This window comes from Sciurus carolinensis, chromosome X (assembly GCF_902686445.1).
Source record: "Sciurus carolinensis chromosome X, mSciCar1.2, whole genome shotgun sequence".
Taxonomy (NCBI): Eukaryota; Metazoa; Chordata; class Mammalia; order Rodentia; family Sciuridae; genus Sciurus; species Sciurus carolinensis.
The window spans coordinates 47,418,550-47,433,355 of record NC_062232.1 but is presented as its reverse complement, the minus strand read 5'-3'; the positions used below and the strand labels follow the sequence as shown (position 1 = coordinate 47,433,355).

General features: G+C 39.6%; 1 protein-coding gene across 7 annotated transcripts in view; it reads left to right on the top strand.

Annotated features, from left to right (window-relative positions):
• Positions 1-14,806, top strand: part of Arhgef9 (Cdc42 guanine nucleotide exchange factor 9) — a 266,710-nt gene that overhangs the window by 212,111 nt on the left and 39,793 nt on the right. For all 7 annotated transcript variants that reach the window (XM_047536786.1, XM_047536788.1, XM_047536791.1 and 4 more), the window contains 3 exons: positions 675-907; positions 4,464-4,593; positions 12,862-12,993. In XM_047536786.1, coding sequence (XP_047392742.1) covers positions 675-907; positions 4,464-4,593; positions 12,862-12,993 — 495 coding nt within the window. The remainder of the gene's footprint in view (positions 1-674; positions 908-4,463; positions 4,594-12,861; positions 12,994-14,806) is intronic.

Sequence of the window (14,806 nt, the reverse complement as noted above, 5' to 3'; positions counted from 1 at the left end):
AAGAATAATACAAAGGATATCCATATACCATTTACCCAGGTTCACTATTGTTAACATTTCACCTTTTTGTTTTGTTTCACCTGTTTGTTCTCCTTATTTCTCAACTGTTCTCTTTCTCTATATGCATGTATACTCCCATAGGTACACATACAATTTTTACCTCAGCACTCATCTTACACTTATGGCTACCTTATCTCCCAATACTTCCAGATATGTTTCTAAAGGAATATTTTATGAAGGTAATTTGAAGTTCTAGATGATGATTTCTTCAGAGAGATTTTATTATAATTTTCAGCTTTTCTAGCTGCTCTCAGTGGCAGGGTGTCTTATAACAACTTAGTTTTTCATTGAAAAAAGTAGAATCTATGATTCCTTCTATCACCAAATACTGGAATTTTACTTGCCATGCTCTGTTTAATTATTGTTAGGATCAGCCTCCTCTCATTACCTTTCTTTTTTCTACTTTATATTTTCTATATTCAACTATACAGTTAGTTTCTCTAGTTGCTAAATAATTTCTCTTGAAATGTTTATTAAATTGTGAATCAATTTAAGCATAATTGGCATTATTCTAATATTCCTGCATAAAACATGGTCTTCCTTTCTATTATTTCAAGACTTCCTTTGGAATCTTGAGTAGCCTTTCTCTTTCATTTTGTTTCTTCTGTCAACAGCAAGATGGATTCTGGATATACTCTGAATATTGCAACAACCACCTGGACGCCTGCATGGAGCTTTCCAAGCTGATGAAGGATAGCCGCTACCAGCACTTCTTTGAGGCCTGCCGCCTCTTGCAGCAGATGATTGACATTGCTATTGATGGTTTCCTTTTGACTCCAGTGCAAAAGATCTGCAAATATCCCTTACAGTTGGCTGAGCTCCTCAAGTATACTGCTCAAGACCACAGGTAAGAAATTGAGGGAGATATGAGTGAACTTCTTTTACATGTTGGTGCTTATTGAAAATGTATATCATTTTTGCCTTTTCTGAACTTGTTAGCTTATCTGCAAAACAGGATGGTACCTGCTTATCTACCTCACAAGGCTGCTGTATGTAAATTGAGGGGATGCTTTTGAGATTTGCTTGTGAAGTTGTAAATTGGTTCATATGCAAAATCTTCATGCAGCATTATTATTGTACAGTGTATACCCTACCTTCAGGAAGCAGGGATTTAAGCCCTTTACTTAATCCTGAGCTTGACCTCATGAATCAAACCTGATGCAATAAGTGTTCAACTATATAATCCACTCTGGTTGAAGGACCCAAATGTCCTGGTAATAGTCTGGACAACTTGTACTGATGCTGAACTTCTGCAAGGTTACTTTTGTGGTCTTCTTTAGTTTTTTCACCCTACTCAGTCCTACCCCAGTTGCATATCTTCTGTAAAGTCAGAGTATGGCTATTGGAAAATAGATTTGAGACTTGCCCTGAAATGCTTTTTTTCATTTTTTTGAAGTATTAAACAAATGAACAAGCACCAAGATTGTAAATGGTACCATTCACCTCCTACCAGTAAGGTGCATGCTGCAGGTAATCCTCCAACAATAGGTGTGACCTTTAGTGAACCATTTCCACTCTTTCACTTGTCTTACCTCAGACTTTGATCCCCAGCTTATGTCTAACTTTCTTTTAATTAGCATTGAATTCCTGATCTTAGACTTGTTTTTAAACTCTTAGCTTTATTCCTTGGATTAAGCACTCTGAGAAGAAAGAAGGGCTTTGCCCAATTTCTCTTAGCTTTCAGCCTGACTCTTATTAGGCCCACTTCATACTTCCATTTGGTTCCATTGTCTGGTTCATTTAGGGCTGATTTCCAAATCTGAGGCATAAGGCCATGGGTGTGGACCAGTTGGTTTGGTTTATGTTAGCTTCTAGGTCGATCCCCATGTTCATTTTTGAGTTGATATTGCTTCTTTAGCAAAGTATAAGTAATATGCTTCTGTGGTTCTGGACCCCTAGGCAAATTTCATATTTTAACCCAAATACAATAGCACTTGACTTCCTTCTTGTATGAGTAACAGGGTCAGTGATTGATTGACCTTCCATGACCTATTTGTTGTGAGGGAGGCAAACAAAACAGGACTTTACAAAGTACAACTCTACTCTTATTCCTGAGGCAGCAGTTTAGCTGCTTTTTAGATCCGAAATCTGGAGATGAGTAGGTCACACTTGACTTAGTTCAGCCCCTCACCAGAACTGAGTTCCAAGCTTTCTAAGGATCTGTTTGCATTTGTGGTGATGATGCTAGGGATTGAACCCATGGATTCATCCAAGCCAGGCAAGTACACTACCAGTGAACTACATTCCCAGCTGAGATATTTTCTTGAGGGCAATAAGGACATTGAAGAACCCCTTTCTAAAATAAAGATATTTCAAAATTAATTTAAAAATACAAAATACATATGCTACCTAGATTAGAAAAGCTATCCCTCTAGTCAGATATAGCCAGAAAGGCTAAGATCCAAAAAGGGAAAATGACAGAGTACAAGTCTATATTGAGACAAGGATATAAAGCATAAGTAATAGTCCCAACACCTAACATTTAAAAGAGTTATCTAGGTAAATTTTGTGCACAGGAAGATTTGTGAGTCATCAAAGAGTGATTCTCATATGTTTTTCTATGATAGATATTCACTTGCCCTATATCCTGAGTATCTGTTAAGTGGAAATTGTCAGGAGCTCTAAAAATCTTACTGGTGGAGTAATAATATTCACTAGGTAAACTATATGTTGCATAATTAATCTTAAGAGTTCCATAAAGGCAGTTAGTTTTTCAGCACAATCCAAAGTTACATTAAATTTCTTAGGCCAGAGGAACCCCAAGATTTTTTAGAGTTTGGTGGGAGATGGCAAGATAGCTGCTCAGGGACAGGTTGAGAAAGATATAGCTTCTAGACAGCATGTCACAAGTTCAAGAAGAGTCATCAGTGACAGCAACTAAAAAAAAAGATAGTATCTAATACTTATTAAAGTTCAGAATTAAGTCAATTTTTCTAACACGTTTCTCAAAACACAATAAACTGGTTAGGAGGTGTAACCTGCAAATGGAGATGATAGACTGTGTGAGGACCATGGTCCTGGAAGGTACATAAGGCACAAATTAGTCTTGGATACCAGCGAAGATGATAAGATATTTAACATTTGTCCTGGTGGTTGGAACTCCCTTCCTTGTGCCCATGTTTGTTCCACTACACATTCTTCAGTGTATTCAGAAAGAAAAAGGCAGTAGTTGTTCACTTTCATTTTTTCCCTTCTATTTTCTAATTGGTGCTGTGAAAGTGAGCAGGATAATGACCACAAGGTATTTTCCGCTTTTTCTAAGGAAAGGTGTTAAGACTGAACTGTAACACATCCTCTTGCCTTCTTGGTTTATTGTAGCTCCATCAAATGGCTGACATCTCATTTTCATTCTGCCTTTCACAAGAGTCATTCAATTGGAAATCAGATCAGACAAACAGAGGAAACTTGGCAGAATGCAAACCTCGATACATGGATTATCCAAAGTCCCAGGAAGCTGAGTCAAGTGTTAAAATTCTGAATTTAGGGGAGGGCATCTCATGGGATTTCTCTACTAGAGAAATGTTTTATTTGTAATAACAACAACTGATAACACTTTTTATGTGCCAAGAGTAAAACAATTTACATGGATTACTGTATTTAATTTATTAACCCCCTCAATACATTCTACTATAATTCTCTCCATTTTATATAAAGGAAAATTGAATCAAGGGGGAAGTGAGTGCGACTGGCCGAATGCCACACCACTAGTCAATGGAAAAAGTGGAGTTTGAGCTCATAGACTCTGGCTTCAAATTCTGTATTCTTAAAAATTGTGTGCAGGAAGAAAAGTAGGGACATTGTCCACAGTGACTTTGGGCAGAGACTCCCTCAATAGAGTGGAAGAGATGATTAGTTTGTCTGAACTATGGCTTCTGTAAAGCTCCCTTCTTAGACCTTGTTTGGTTGTATTATATATGACACAAAAATAGTGGGGTAAAAATAGAGAGGGACTCTATTTCATGTGAAAGAAGCCATACAGTAGGAGGTTCATTGCTGGCATAGTGGCTTCATGGTCATCAGTGACTCAAGCTCTTTCCAGCTTTCAGTTATCCTACCTCTAGGGTATGGGCCTTGTCCTCATGATCCTCCATAGGAGTAGAACTTCAGCCATTCATTCACATTTTAAGCATCAGGATGGAGAAAGGGCTAAAGAAGGATGTCTCAGAAATACTGCCCAACATGAGAGTTTATATAATCACTGGACAGAACTCAGTCATATAGTCATACCTGCTGACAAAACAATAGGAAGTGTAGTCTTTATTCTATGTCTCATGGGTTCCTATCTGAAAATCAGCACTTCAGTTACCAAGGAATAAGAGTAGAGTAGATGTTAGGATTGGCATCTAGAACATTGGTTCTCTGGCATAATGGTTCATCCAACTTGCACTCTTGTTTCTTCACAGTGATTACAGATATGTGGCAGCTGCTTTGGCTGTCATGAGAAATGTGACTCAGCAGATCAACGAACGCAAGCGACGTTTGGAGAACATCGACAAGATTGCCCAGTGGCAGGCCTCTGTCCTAGACTGGGAGGTAGGCCTCTTACCATTAGGGGTGTTGGGGATTCCAGGAAGCTAGCTGAAAGCTCATCTAAGCCAAGGGGTGGACAAAGAGGAATTAGATTTTAAGAGTAACAAGAAGGATTTAGATTAGACCCAAGGCAAAGCTTCCTGCTAATGAGAGGTATTAGGTAATTAATAGTTTTTTAAGAAGATTAGTGAAATCTTTGTGACAATAATTCATTAAGAAAAGAAAGGCTCATCTCTTTGATTCTTGTTACAAAACAACAATTGAGTTGACTCAGTAGCCCTTCAAACTTCTTTTAAGTCCTGGATTTGTGACCATGGGATGCACACTTGGATAAGTATCAATAAATACTAATATATTCCCAGACACAGAATATAGGTGTTATGGTTTGAATATAAAATGCTTCCCAAAGGCTCATGTATTGAATACTTGGTCCCAATGTTGGAAGCAGAGTTCAGAGACTTTTCTTTTTTCTTTTTTTGCTTCCTCTCCCTTCCCCCAAACTTCTCTCTGTCTTTGACTCTATGTCTCTCTAATTCTGGCCACCATGAGGTGTGCAGCTTTGCTCTGCCATGTACTTCCACCATGATGTTCTGCTTCACCACAGGCTCATAGCAGTGGAACCAGTGGACCATGTATGGAAACTGAAACTGTGAGACAAAATAAACCTTTCTTTCTCAACTTGATTTTCTCAGGTGTTTTGTCACAGTGATAGAAGGCTAACTAACACAATGGGGTTGGTTCTCTTGTTCTTAACCATTTGGGACAACAACATACTTCTTTTCTTGTTGGTGTGATCATCTCATCCTGACACATCTACTAAGTCTGTCCAAGCCTACACACTCTGGGCCATGACCATTATTCCTGCTGAATCCACAGATTATGATCTATTTTCCTCATTATTTTCTAAAAATAAACCCTGAAAACTTTCCACTCTATTGAAGACATCCATGGCTTCTCTGAACTTGGAAAGCAAGTGACTAAAGTCACTCAAGCCTCCCTTCCTAGATGCCTACCAATGGAACCAGGAGTAATGAATGATATTTCACATTTACCTCTTAGGCCAACTTCGTGCAATCTGATTATCTGTGGGCTAATATAACCAAGATCAAAGAGGCTAGAGAGACTAGCAGAAAGAGGGTGGCAGTCTTATGCCTTGTGGTCACAGTGTAGAGGTAGAGGCAACTCCATTGCAACTGCATTGTCCTATTCCAAGGGGACTGTCATCAATCTTATGAATAGCTACTTAACCAAGTTCTAGAAGGAAAAAATATCATCTTTCTTTTATTCCACTACCTTTGTTCCTCCTCAATGTAGATGATTGGAAGAGACCATAATTCTGATCAGCTTTCGGGTCCTATTTGAAGGGTATTATCCTCATAAAAGAGTATAATAGCAGTGATTCTTTGAAATGTATAGAAAGAAATGAATTGATATAATGAGACCCTCTTGCTGGTAAGATTAAGCCAATACTGGCAAACACTTACTCAAAAATTATGGATTCTCTTTCCCTTGTATCTTTTTGCTTTGACCAGTTTTCTGATCTAAGACAGAGGGCAGTGCCAAATGCTTTCCAGCAAGCTCATGAACTCTGAGGCATTCTGAAATTGTGACTACTTAGAAGGCCTTTGTTTCTTACCTTGGCAGTGTTCTATGTAAGAGAAGGTGCCCAGGAGCAGTTGTTTTCCTATTCCTGGAGCATCTTTCCAAGTCTCAATTCTAACAATTGCTCTGTGCCTCTAGTCCTTGGATCTCAGGTCATAGTGGACAAGTAACAGTTTCAGATCCCTTGGCCTACCCTGGGAGCTTCATTAGCACCCAACTCTGTAGCCCTGAGATATGATTTACAGACTCAGCATCTCAGAAGATATTTCCTTTATGTTTCTCTAGCGAAGGGGTACAAAATTTGATTCTAATTGTTCCTTTGTTAGTATAATAGATTGATTCTCTAATCTCATCCAAGCCTGCACAAAACTTGTACCTTCCTGCTTGATGAAACATTTACTCATCTAAATTGGTGTCTTAGTTTATCCAGGCTGCTATAACAATATCATAGACTTGGGTGGCTTGTAAACAACATAAATTTATTTCTCACAGTTTTGGAAGCCTCCAAAAGACCTCACATTCAAATAAAATACATACGGGATTAGATTTTAACAAGAATTTTGGAGGGGCGCAACAACTTGTAAGAAGAAATACTCAGGGTCACTTCTCAGACTCTGTAGTCACTGCAGATTGTTAGCTCTAGAGGGGTTACCCTCTAGGAAGCTTTTCCTCTAGGAAGGCCTGATGAGTACATTTCAGAGGCCAGGGTTTTTAATGTATCTGTTGTGTTTGCTGAATCTGGTCTTAAATACAACTAGAATATAAAGAGTCCCCAGGGATCTTAGAGCACTCCCCCAACAACCCTGACCTTGGTTGTATGTGCATACACACTCATTTATACTTACATACATCCTCATTCATCCTCACACACCTTGTTATGATGGTGAAGAACTGAGAGGCAGAGAGATACTTATTCCTGACCAAGGTCATACAAGTCAGTAGCAGAGCTAGAACTTGAATCTATTCTCTGATTCCCTTTGTTGTGTTCTTTTCACTAGCACACCACAAATTTCTCCAACCTTCTACCTCCTGCAGCCCAGTCAATGTCTTTTGTAATAATATAGCAACTTGTTTTTTCAGTAGAGTCTATATTTAAACAAGACAGTGAGACTACCTTGGAGAAAGGAGGATTCAAATCCCAGTACAACTAAAGGTAGAGGAGTGCTAGAAATTGTCTCTCAGAAGGCAATAGAACATGGACATTCCATGGAGTGCTGACTCTTTGGACAGGTGACATAACCTCTCTGGTTCTCTGGTATATGTTCTTTGTGTATTCCATTTGCTCAAGAAATTGAACAAGCAGAAAGAGAGAGAGAAAGACAGAGAGACAGGGCGGTAGGGAGGAAGAGAGGGAGAGAGAGAAAAAAAGGAGAGAGAGAAAAGAAAGAGATCTTGCCAGATTGCTATGGGCTGGTATGGACAGGCCTTTCAAATCAAAAGAAGCAATGCTTTGCTATCTCTGCCACCCACTTGCCTCCCGGATGTTTGAACAAACAGGGTGTCTGTCAAAATCATCTACAGAGTAATTTCAGCTTCATTTGTTAAAGAAAAGCAGGAGTCATAAGACAAACCTTCAGAGTTTAATCTCCCTTGAAGAGGAAATCGGAGGAATAGTGAAATGTAGGCAATTGGTGCTTGCTCAATAAATCACAGCATCTGGCTGGAGAGAAGGAAGTTGTGCGTTATTTCAAGACCTCTATTCCATCATCTTTCTCCATGAACATTCCGAGTCTCTTTGTCCAACTCCAGTTACCATCCCTGTCCCCTGTCATCCTATTGAAACTAGCGTTCTTTGCCCCATCCACAGGACTTATTAAAAATAAATAGGTAAGTTAACCTGTCACCCATCCCTTTAAGTAATAATACATTAGAGCAGTTTGTGTGAGCAGCAGGGAGAAGTACCTGTTATCAGGAATTGCAGTTTCTAGAATATTTCCATTTCTAATTTCTCTGATGCTGAGGTTTAGTTGAATTGTCACTTTGGCACCTTTCACATTCATTAAATCCACTTGAAAGGAAGGGAAAAGGAACATATCCCTGACAGCATCTTTTAAATCTTTTTCTCCTGTAGAATTTTAGCAGGAGCTCAAATTCACAACTCACGTTCAGAGTTTGATTTTATGTGATTATAATATCCTCTTTGTGGTACCCCTCCCCTTCCATCCTGGTTGTGTAATACCCAAGGTCTTTTCCAGTTTACCACTGGATGATTGGATCCAAAGAAGTTGGAGGAAACACAAAATCCCAACATGATGGAGGCAGCAAACTCATCTATTTAAAAACTTAGGTTACTTAATGAGGCATACTCCTAGGACCAGAAGATCAAATGTGGGGCTGAAAGGATTGGTTATTTCCTTGCCTTTCTCTCTGTAGGCAGTGTTAAGACAAACTAGATGAAAAGGAAGTCATTTACCTTTCTATGGATCTGCTCAAACCACAAACCCATATCATTTAGCCTGTAATTAGAATGGAATAAATTTGGGCAAAATGGGGGTGAATTAAAATTAATTATAATAAGGTAAAGCTTCTTCTCTGAGACCTTGGCTTCAGAGCAGGAAGGCAAATGAGCTGGTAAGAAAGCTCAGTGTAGTTTTTGGTAGCCACTCTTCATTCAATACTCCTTGGTTCATTTATTAAATAGATATTTATTGAGTACATAATCTGTGTCAGGTCTCATTCTAGATTCGCAAGTATGTCAGTGAACAGGACAAAATTCCCACCCTTATCAAATTTATATTCCAGTATGGAAGAAAGGAAAGAATCAAACATATAACATGTTGTCAGGGAGTGATAGGGTCATGAAGAAAAATAAAGTATGTTAACAGACTATAGTAATTGGGGTAGTACCTGAGGAGGTGACGTTTGAGAAAAGGCCTGAAGAAGATCAAGGAGCAAATCATTCTTGGGACAGAACTTTTCAGGTAGAAGAAAAAATAAAAACAAAAGCCATGAAAATGGGAATATGTGCTGAAGGAAGGGCAAGGACTAGGCCAGTTTGGCCATAGTGGCATAAGAATGGGAGAGAGTACAAGCAAATGAGGATAGAAAAGTAATGGGAGGTAAGAGGTAAGATTATGTCTTCATAGGACTTCAGCTTTCTCTTTGGTTGGGAGCAACTAGAGGGTTTTGATCAAATAAGTGATGTTAGGAGACTTACATTTTTAACATCTCTTTACCAGGCCCTGTGTGCTAGTCATTGAGGATATTTTAGTTTTTCTGACACTGTAACCAAAAGACTTGGGAAAGATTTTAGAGGAGGAAAAGTCTATTTGGGGATCACAGTTTCAGAGGTTTCAGTAGATAGATTGCTGACTCCATTGCTCTGACCACAAAGTATAACAGAACATCAAGGCAGAAGAGTGTGGTAGAGGAAAGTGGCTCAGAATGTGGCCACCAGGAAGCAGAGAGAATGACACTGACCTACAACAAAATATATACCTCAAAGGCATGTACCCCCAATGACCCACTTCCTCCAGCCATACCCTACCTAACCTAGAGTTGCTACTCAGTTATTCCTTATTAGGTGATTAATTCTCATAACCCAATCATTTCCCCTATAAATTTTCTTGCATTGTCTCACACATGAGCTTTTGAGGGATACCTCATATCTGAACCATAACAGAGGATATTGGAATCAGTGCTATATGCCCTTGGCCATCTAATGAAGAAAGATATATGCCTAGCAAAGGGAACAACTAACCAAAATCCTGGAGAAATGGAACAGAAGGCCCATGGGGTTGAGAAGTGGGAAGGTATTGTAGTTTTGGGGATAATGAGATGGCCCTTTTCATCACAAGAATGTTTGATGTATTCTAGCAGCCACATGGAGTGGAACAAACAGTAGGTGTAATTATTGGCTCCACTTTAAATGAGGAAACAGATTGAAAGAGTTTAAGATACTTTCCAAAGGCACAAAGTTCAGTTGATAGCAGCACTAAACCCAGAAATCATCTCTTTTGAGATTCTCATCTCAGAAATCTTCAGTTGAAGCTGGTTGCTCCACTGGGGTAGGTGTCATCATTCTAATGCCATATGGTGAATAAGAACACGGACTTTAGAGGGAGTCTGGCCTGAGTTCTGCCCTTTTGGGCATATTACTTCCAATTTCTCTGATCTTGATTTTAGGAGATAATATAGTACAAACCTTATGAAGATATAGTGTTAGTAGGAAACAGGATACATATAGTACCTGGGACACACAGCCATGGGATAGTAAATATGATTTATGTAGAATATACAGTATGTGTACTTTCCCAGGCACTTTATTATATGTTAATTTAAACAATCATCACAATAGGGTTGGTAATGTTTTTATCCTTATTAAGTATGAGGAAACTGAGGCACAATGAGTATATATAAGTTGCTTCAGCTCAGTTAGCTTGGTGAGCATATAGGGTATGATTTTTTTCAAATTTTTTTTTGCTTGGAATTAATGGGGCAAGTATTAAAATAGAGTTGGAGTTCCCCTTGCTGGTGCAGTGGGTAGACCAGATAATTCCAAGTAGTCCACCTGGTCTGATCATCCTCAGTTGAGCAACCTTAAGGCACCCTTGCCATACTTTATATAACCGGTCCCTTTTATAGCTTTCTTTTACTTCATACATATTGTAAGTAATCTGTGGTGCATCTTCTTAGCCTGCATCAGGGTGGAGCATGGTAGAAAGGTACTACTCTTAACTTCCTATACCTCTAACAGGAAAGCCTAACCCTATTCCCCAACTCAAAGGACAGTGTGTCATTCCTTCAAGCAGGATTGTTTACCTCATTCTTGGATAATCCTGAGGTTGAGCCTAGAGTTGTTTTAACTCTAACTATATTTCTGAGCTTCTTTTAAATTCTATTATTAGAAAATAATTCCGCTTAGTTTTTTTTTATGTAACCTTTTTTTTAAAATTTATTTTGAGGGGTGGGAGGGGTGGGAGGGGTGGGGGGGAGGCAAAAAAATAACAGAATGAATCAAACAACATTAACCTATGTAAATACATGATTACACAGATGGTATGCCTTTACTCCATGTACAAACAGAGAAACAACATGTATCCCATTTGTTTACAATAAAAATAAATTAAAAAAAATAATTCCACTGAGTTCCCTTTTTCTTTCCTATCACTTAAACTAGAGAAAATGGTGTACTCAAGAACACCAATTCCTGATGTCCCCCTCTTTGGCATACCACCCTGTCTGGGCTGTTTGCTTCTGATTATATATGGGCAGATGCAGGGAATTCTATTCCTAATCTTTCCTTGAAGCTTTTGTGTATAAGGCTTGACATCTTAATGTCAGAGTATCAGGGCTGGGGTTATAAAGATAATCCTCATATACCTCATTTAACAGCTTGGAAAAGTGAGAGCCAGGGAGAAGATCTTCCAGTGCTTTTTGGCCTAGAGATAATATAATATAAGATAGAAAGTGAGTACACTCTCTGGGACCATAGAAATTAGAGTTAGGTTGTAGATTCATAGCTAATTAGCTGAGAGATCTTGGCTTAACACTTAACCTCTGTACTTAAAACTATAATATGGGAGCAAAAATGTATACCCCATAGATGATTATGAGGTAGACTGGAATATCTAGCATATAGGTGCTCAGAATATATTAATTCTTCTACATCATGGGCCATTGATCTTATTTTACATCTTCACATAGGCCCTAAAACAATCACCTCTGTGCTCCTGACTTTGGTTTGGTTTTCCTTGTATTCTATGATTTCTGAGCCCACGTGCATTAATCTCATTTGCTGAGATGTAAACTCTAAAAATGGGGACCACATCTGGCTTGGCATCTACAGACATCCCAACATACTTCTGACCAGGAGCCTTGCCTTAAAGAAGGGGGCCTTGCTGGGCATGGTGGTGCTAACCTGTAATCTCAGTGACTCAGGAGGCTGAGACAGGGGTATCACAAGTTTGAGGCCAGCCTCAGCAACTTAGTGAGACCCTCTCTCCAAATTAAATGAAAAATAAAAAGGACTGGGGATGTATCTCAGTGATAAGGTACTCCTGGGTTCAGTCCCCAGTCTAAATCAGAAGAAGGGGAGCTTTTGGAAACAATGTAGAATTCAATTAGGGAGGAGTCAGGTGCCTTGGTACTTTTTTTTTTTCCAAATCTGGTTCTATGTTGCAGAGGAATTAAAGGTTCTCTGAACAACAGACAAAATAATGGTGTTTCTTGTTTAATCAGTGAATTTTAATGAAATAGGAGGAGAAAGGGAAAAAATAATTATAAGAGGGTAAGTGATGATTCTATTTCTCTGTCATCTTTTTTTCTTGTCCTTCCATGTTCCCTTATACTCTTCTGGGAAGCATGAGTTCTACCACTTGTTCAATATTAGAGACTGAGAGAATAGAGCAGGGATTGAGAAACTGGAGCATAAAAAGGTTCATAGGGAAGAGAGATGGATAACAAGAAAGAGTGATAGAACATGAGTAAGAGAGTGCATACAGACGCTGTATCAGTCCTGGATAGTAAGGCCAATAGCCTCAGAGTGAATAAGAATATGGTTGTAAAGCTTTTTGAAGATTCCAAGAAGTCCCTTTCTCCTTCCTTCTCTACCAGGCCCTTTATGGCCTCCTCCCACCCCAGTCTTTGCCCAGCTTTGGGTGACTCCAGGTAAGCAATGGGACCATCCATCCTACCTGGCAGGCTCTCATCACTGCATGTCCTTCCTAGGGTGAGGACATCCTAGACAGGAGTTCGGAGCTGATCTACACTGGGGAGATGGCCTGGATCTACCAGCCCTATGGCCGAAACCAACAGCGGGTCTTCTTCCTGTTTGACCACCAGATGGTTCTTTGCAAGAAGGTAATCCCTTTTTCTTCTCTGAAGGAGATGGGCACCTCAGGAGGCACCAGCCCCTTCCTCTTTCTCATCCCCAGGCTCTCAGTGAAGTAGTCAACAACTACCAGGGGAAAAACGGGCTGGATATTGGCAGTAATTCCACATCAGGAGCACTGGTGTGGCATGAACATCATAGGCAATGAATAATAATACTCTGAAGTTGGCACATTTTGTCTTGGTATCTATTTTTCACCTTTGCTCTCATGACTTGAATGGTACTTTTTCTCATTCCCTTACACCCAGAACTGATAGCCAGTAAGTTTGTAACAGTTGTGAAAAATATTGTAATAATTCTATCCCAATTGGTAAACAATAACTTCATCAGTGCTTTCCCCCATTTCCACTCTAATGTCTCTGACCAACTGGTCCCTCTCTTCTATAGAAACCAACAAGGGGCCTACTACTTTTGCTCAGACAGGTAGGTACCTCTGTGATACAAGATTTTCCCATTTCCTATATAAGGTGCATTGGTTCCTCACAACTCCTAACCATCTCTCCTGCACTGTCCTTCCCTTGTAATATATTTGAGGTGAAATTTGTACTTCTCAGTTACCCCCTTGATAACTTTGATAACTGAATGCTGGTTTCTTAGCCTTTTATCCCTGATGAAGAGGGGTGGCATATATTCTCAGCCTGAATCCTTCTGAGGGATCCTGATAGAATACCATTCCCCTTCCTTCCTTCCTCAGGATAGGAAGTTCAGACCACTTTTATCTCTATTGACTGGTTGGGAAGAAGAATTTGTGAGCAGGGAGAATAAAAGAGGATGGAGAAACTTAAGAGTACTTAAATTGACTTTCCAAATGTATCGCCCAGCCCCTTTATCCTCTTCCTCATCCCATAGTGAATGCCCCTAAAGAGGGGTGCTTAGGGCTGGGGATATAGCTCAGTTGGTAGAGTGCTTGACTCACAAGCACATGGCCCTGGGTTCAATCCCCAGCACTGAAAAAAAAAGAGGGGTGCTGAATCACAACATAGCAAATTAAACACTGTTATTTTTTGGTCTGGAACATAAACTGCAGATTTGGTTTAAACCTCCTATACTCTGTGTGTATGTATATGTGTACCATATCTTGCATTAAATAGATTCAGACTGCTTTAGTATTTGGCAATCAACTCTGAATGCTGACTCTGGAACCAATAGCAAATTAGTTCATAGGGATAATAATTGCCTCCATCTGGAGCTGAAGAGAAAACTTTTCTGAATATGGAATTCAGCCCCAAACTGATTTCTCTCTATATCCCCACCCCAGTTCTTCTGAGGTTTTCCACACAACTGAGAGGCAAATTTTTGAAGGTTATTTCAGGCAACTAAGGGAATTTTTGGCATATCAACCATATCACCAACAGTCATGTGTCCTTTCATTTCACTAAAGTATGTTCATGCTCAGAACAACTAGTCATAGAGAAGGACTGCAAACAGGAACCTGGTTTATTGTATGGTCCCCCATCCCCAAGACATTTGGGCATCTGTCAGCGGACTTTGCAGTTACTTTAAGTAAAATGTGAAACTAGGCTCTGGAAAGCAGTGGTTATAGGTGGTATGGCCAGGACCTAGGATGCAAAACACTGAAACTGAAGCTAGGAATGAAGGAAAAGAAACAAGATGAACAGTGGGCTAAGTTTTAGGACCCAAGGGATAGAACCAAGGTAAAGTGATGTGTCAACTCTAAGCCAACTAGTGGGAGCCAATTATAAGGAAGAAACCAGAAGTCAGGGGAGGACTTAGGAGTTCAGATCGGCCACACTGGCAGTATGGGAACAGTAGGCAACAGGG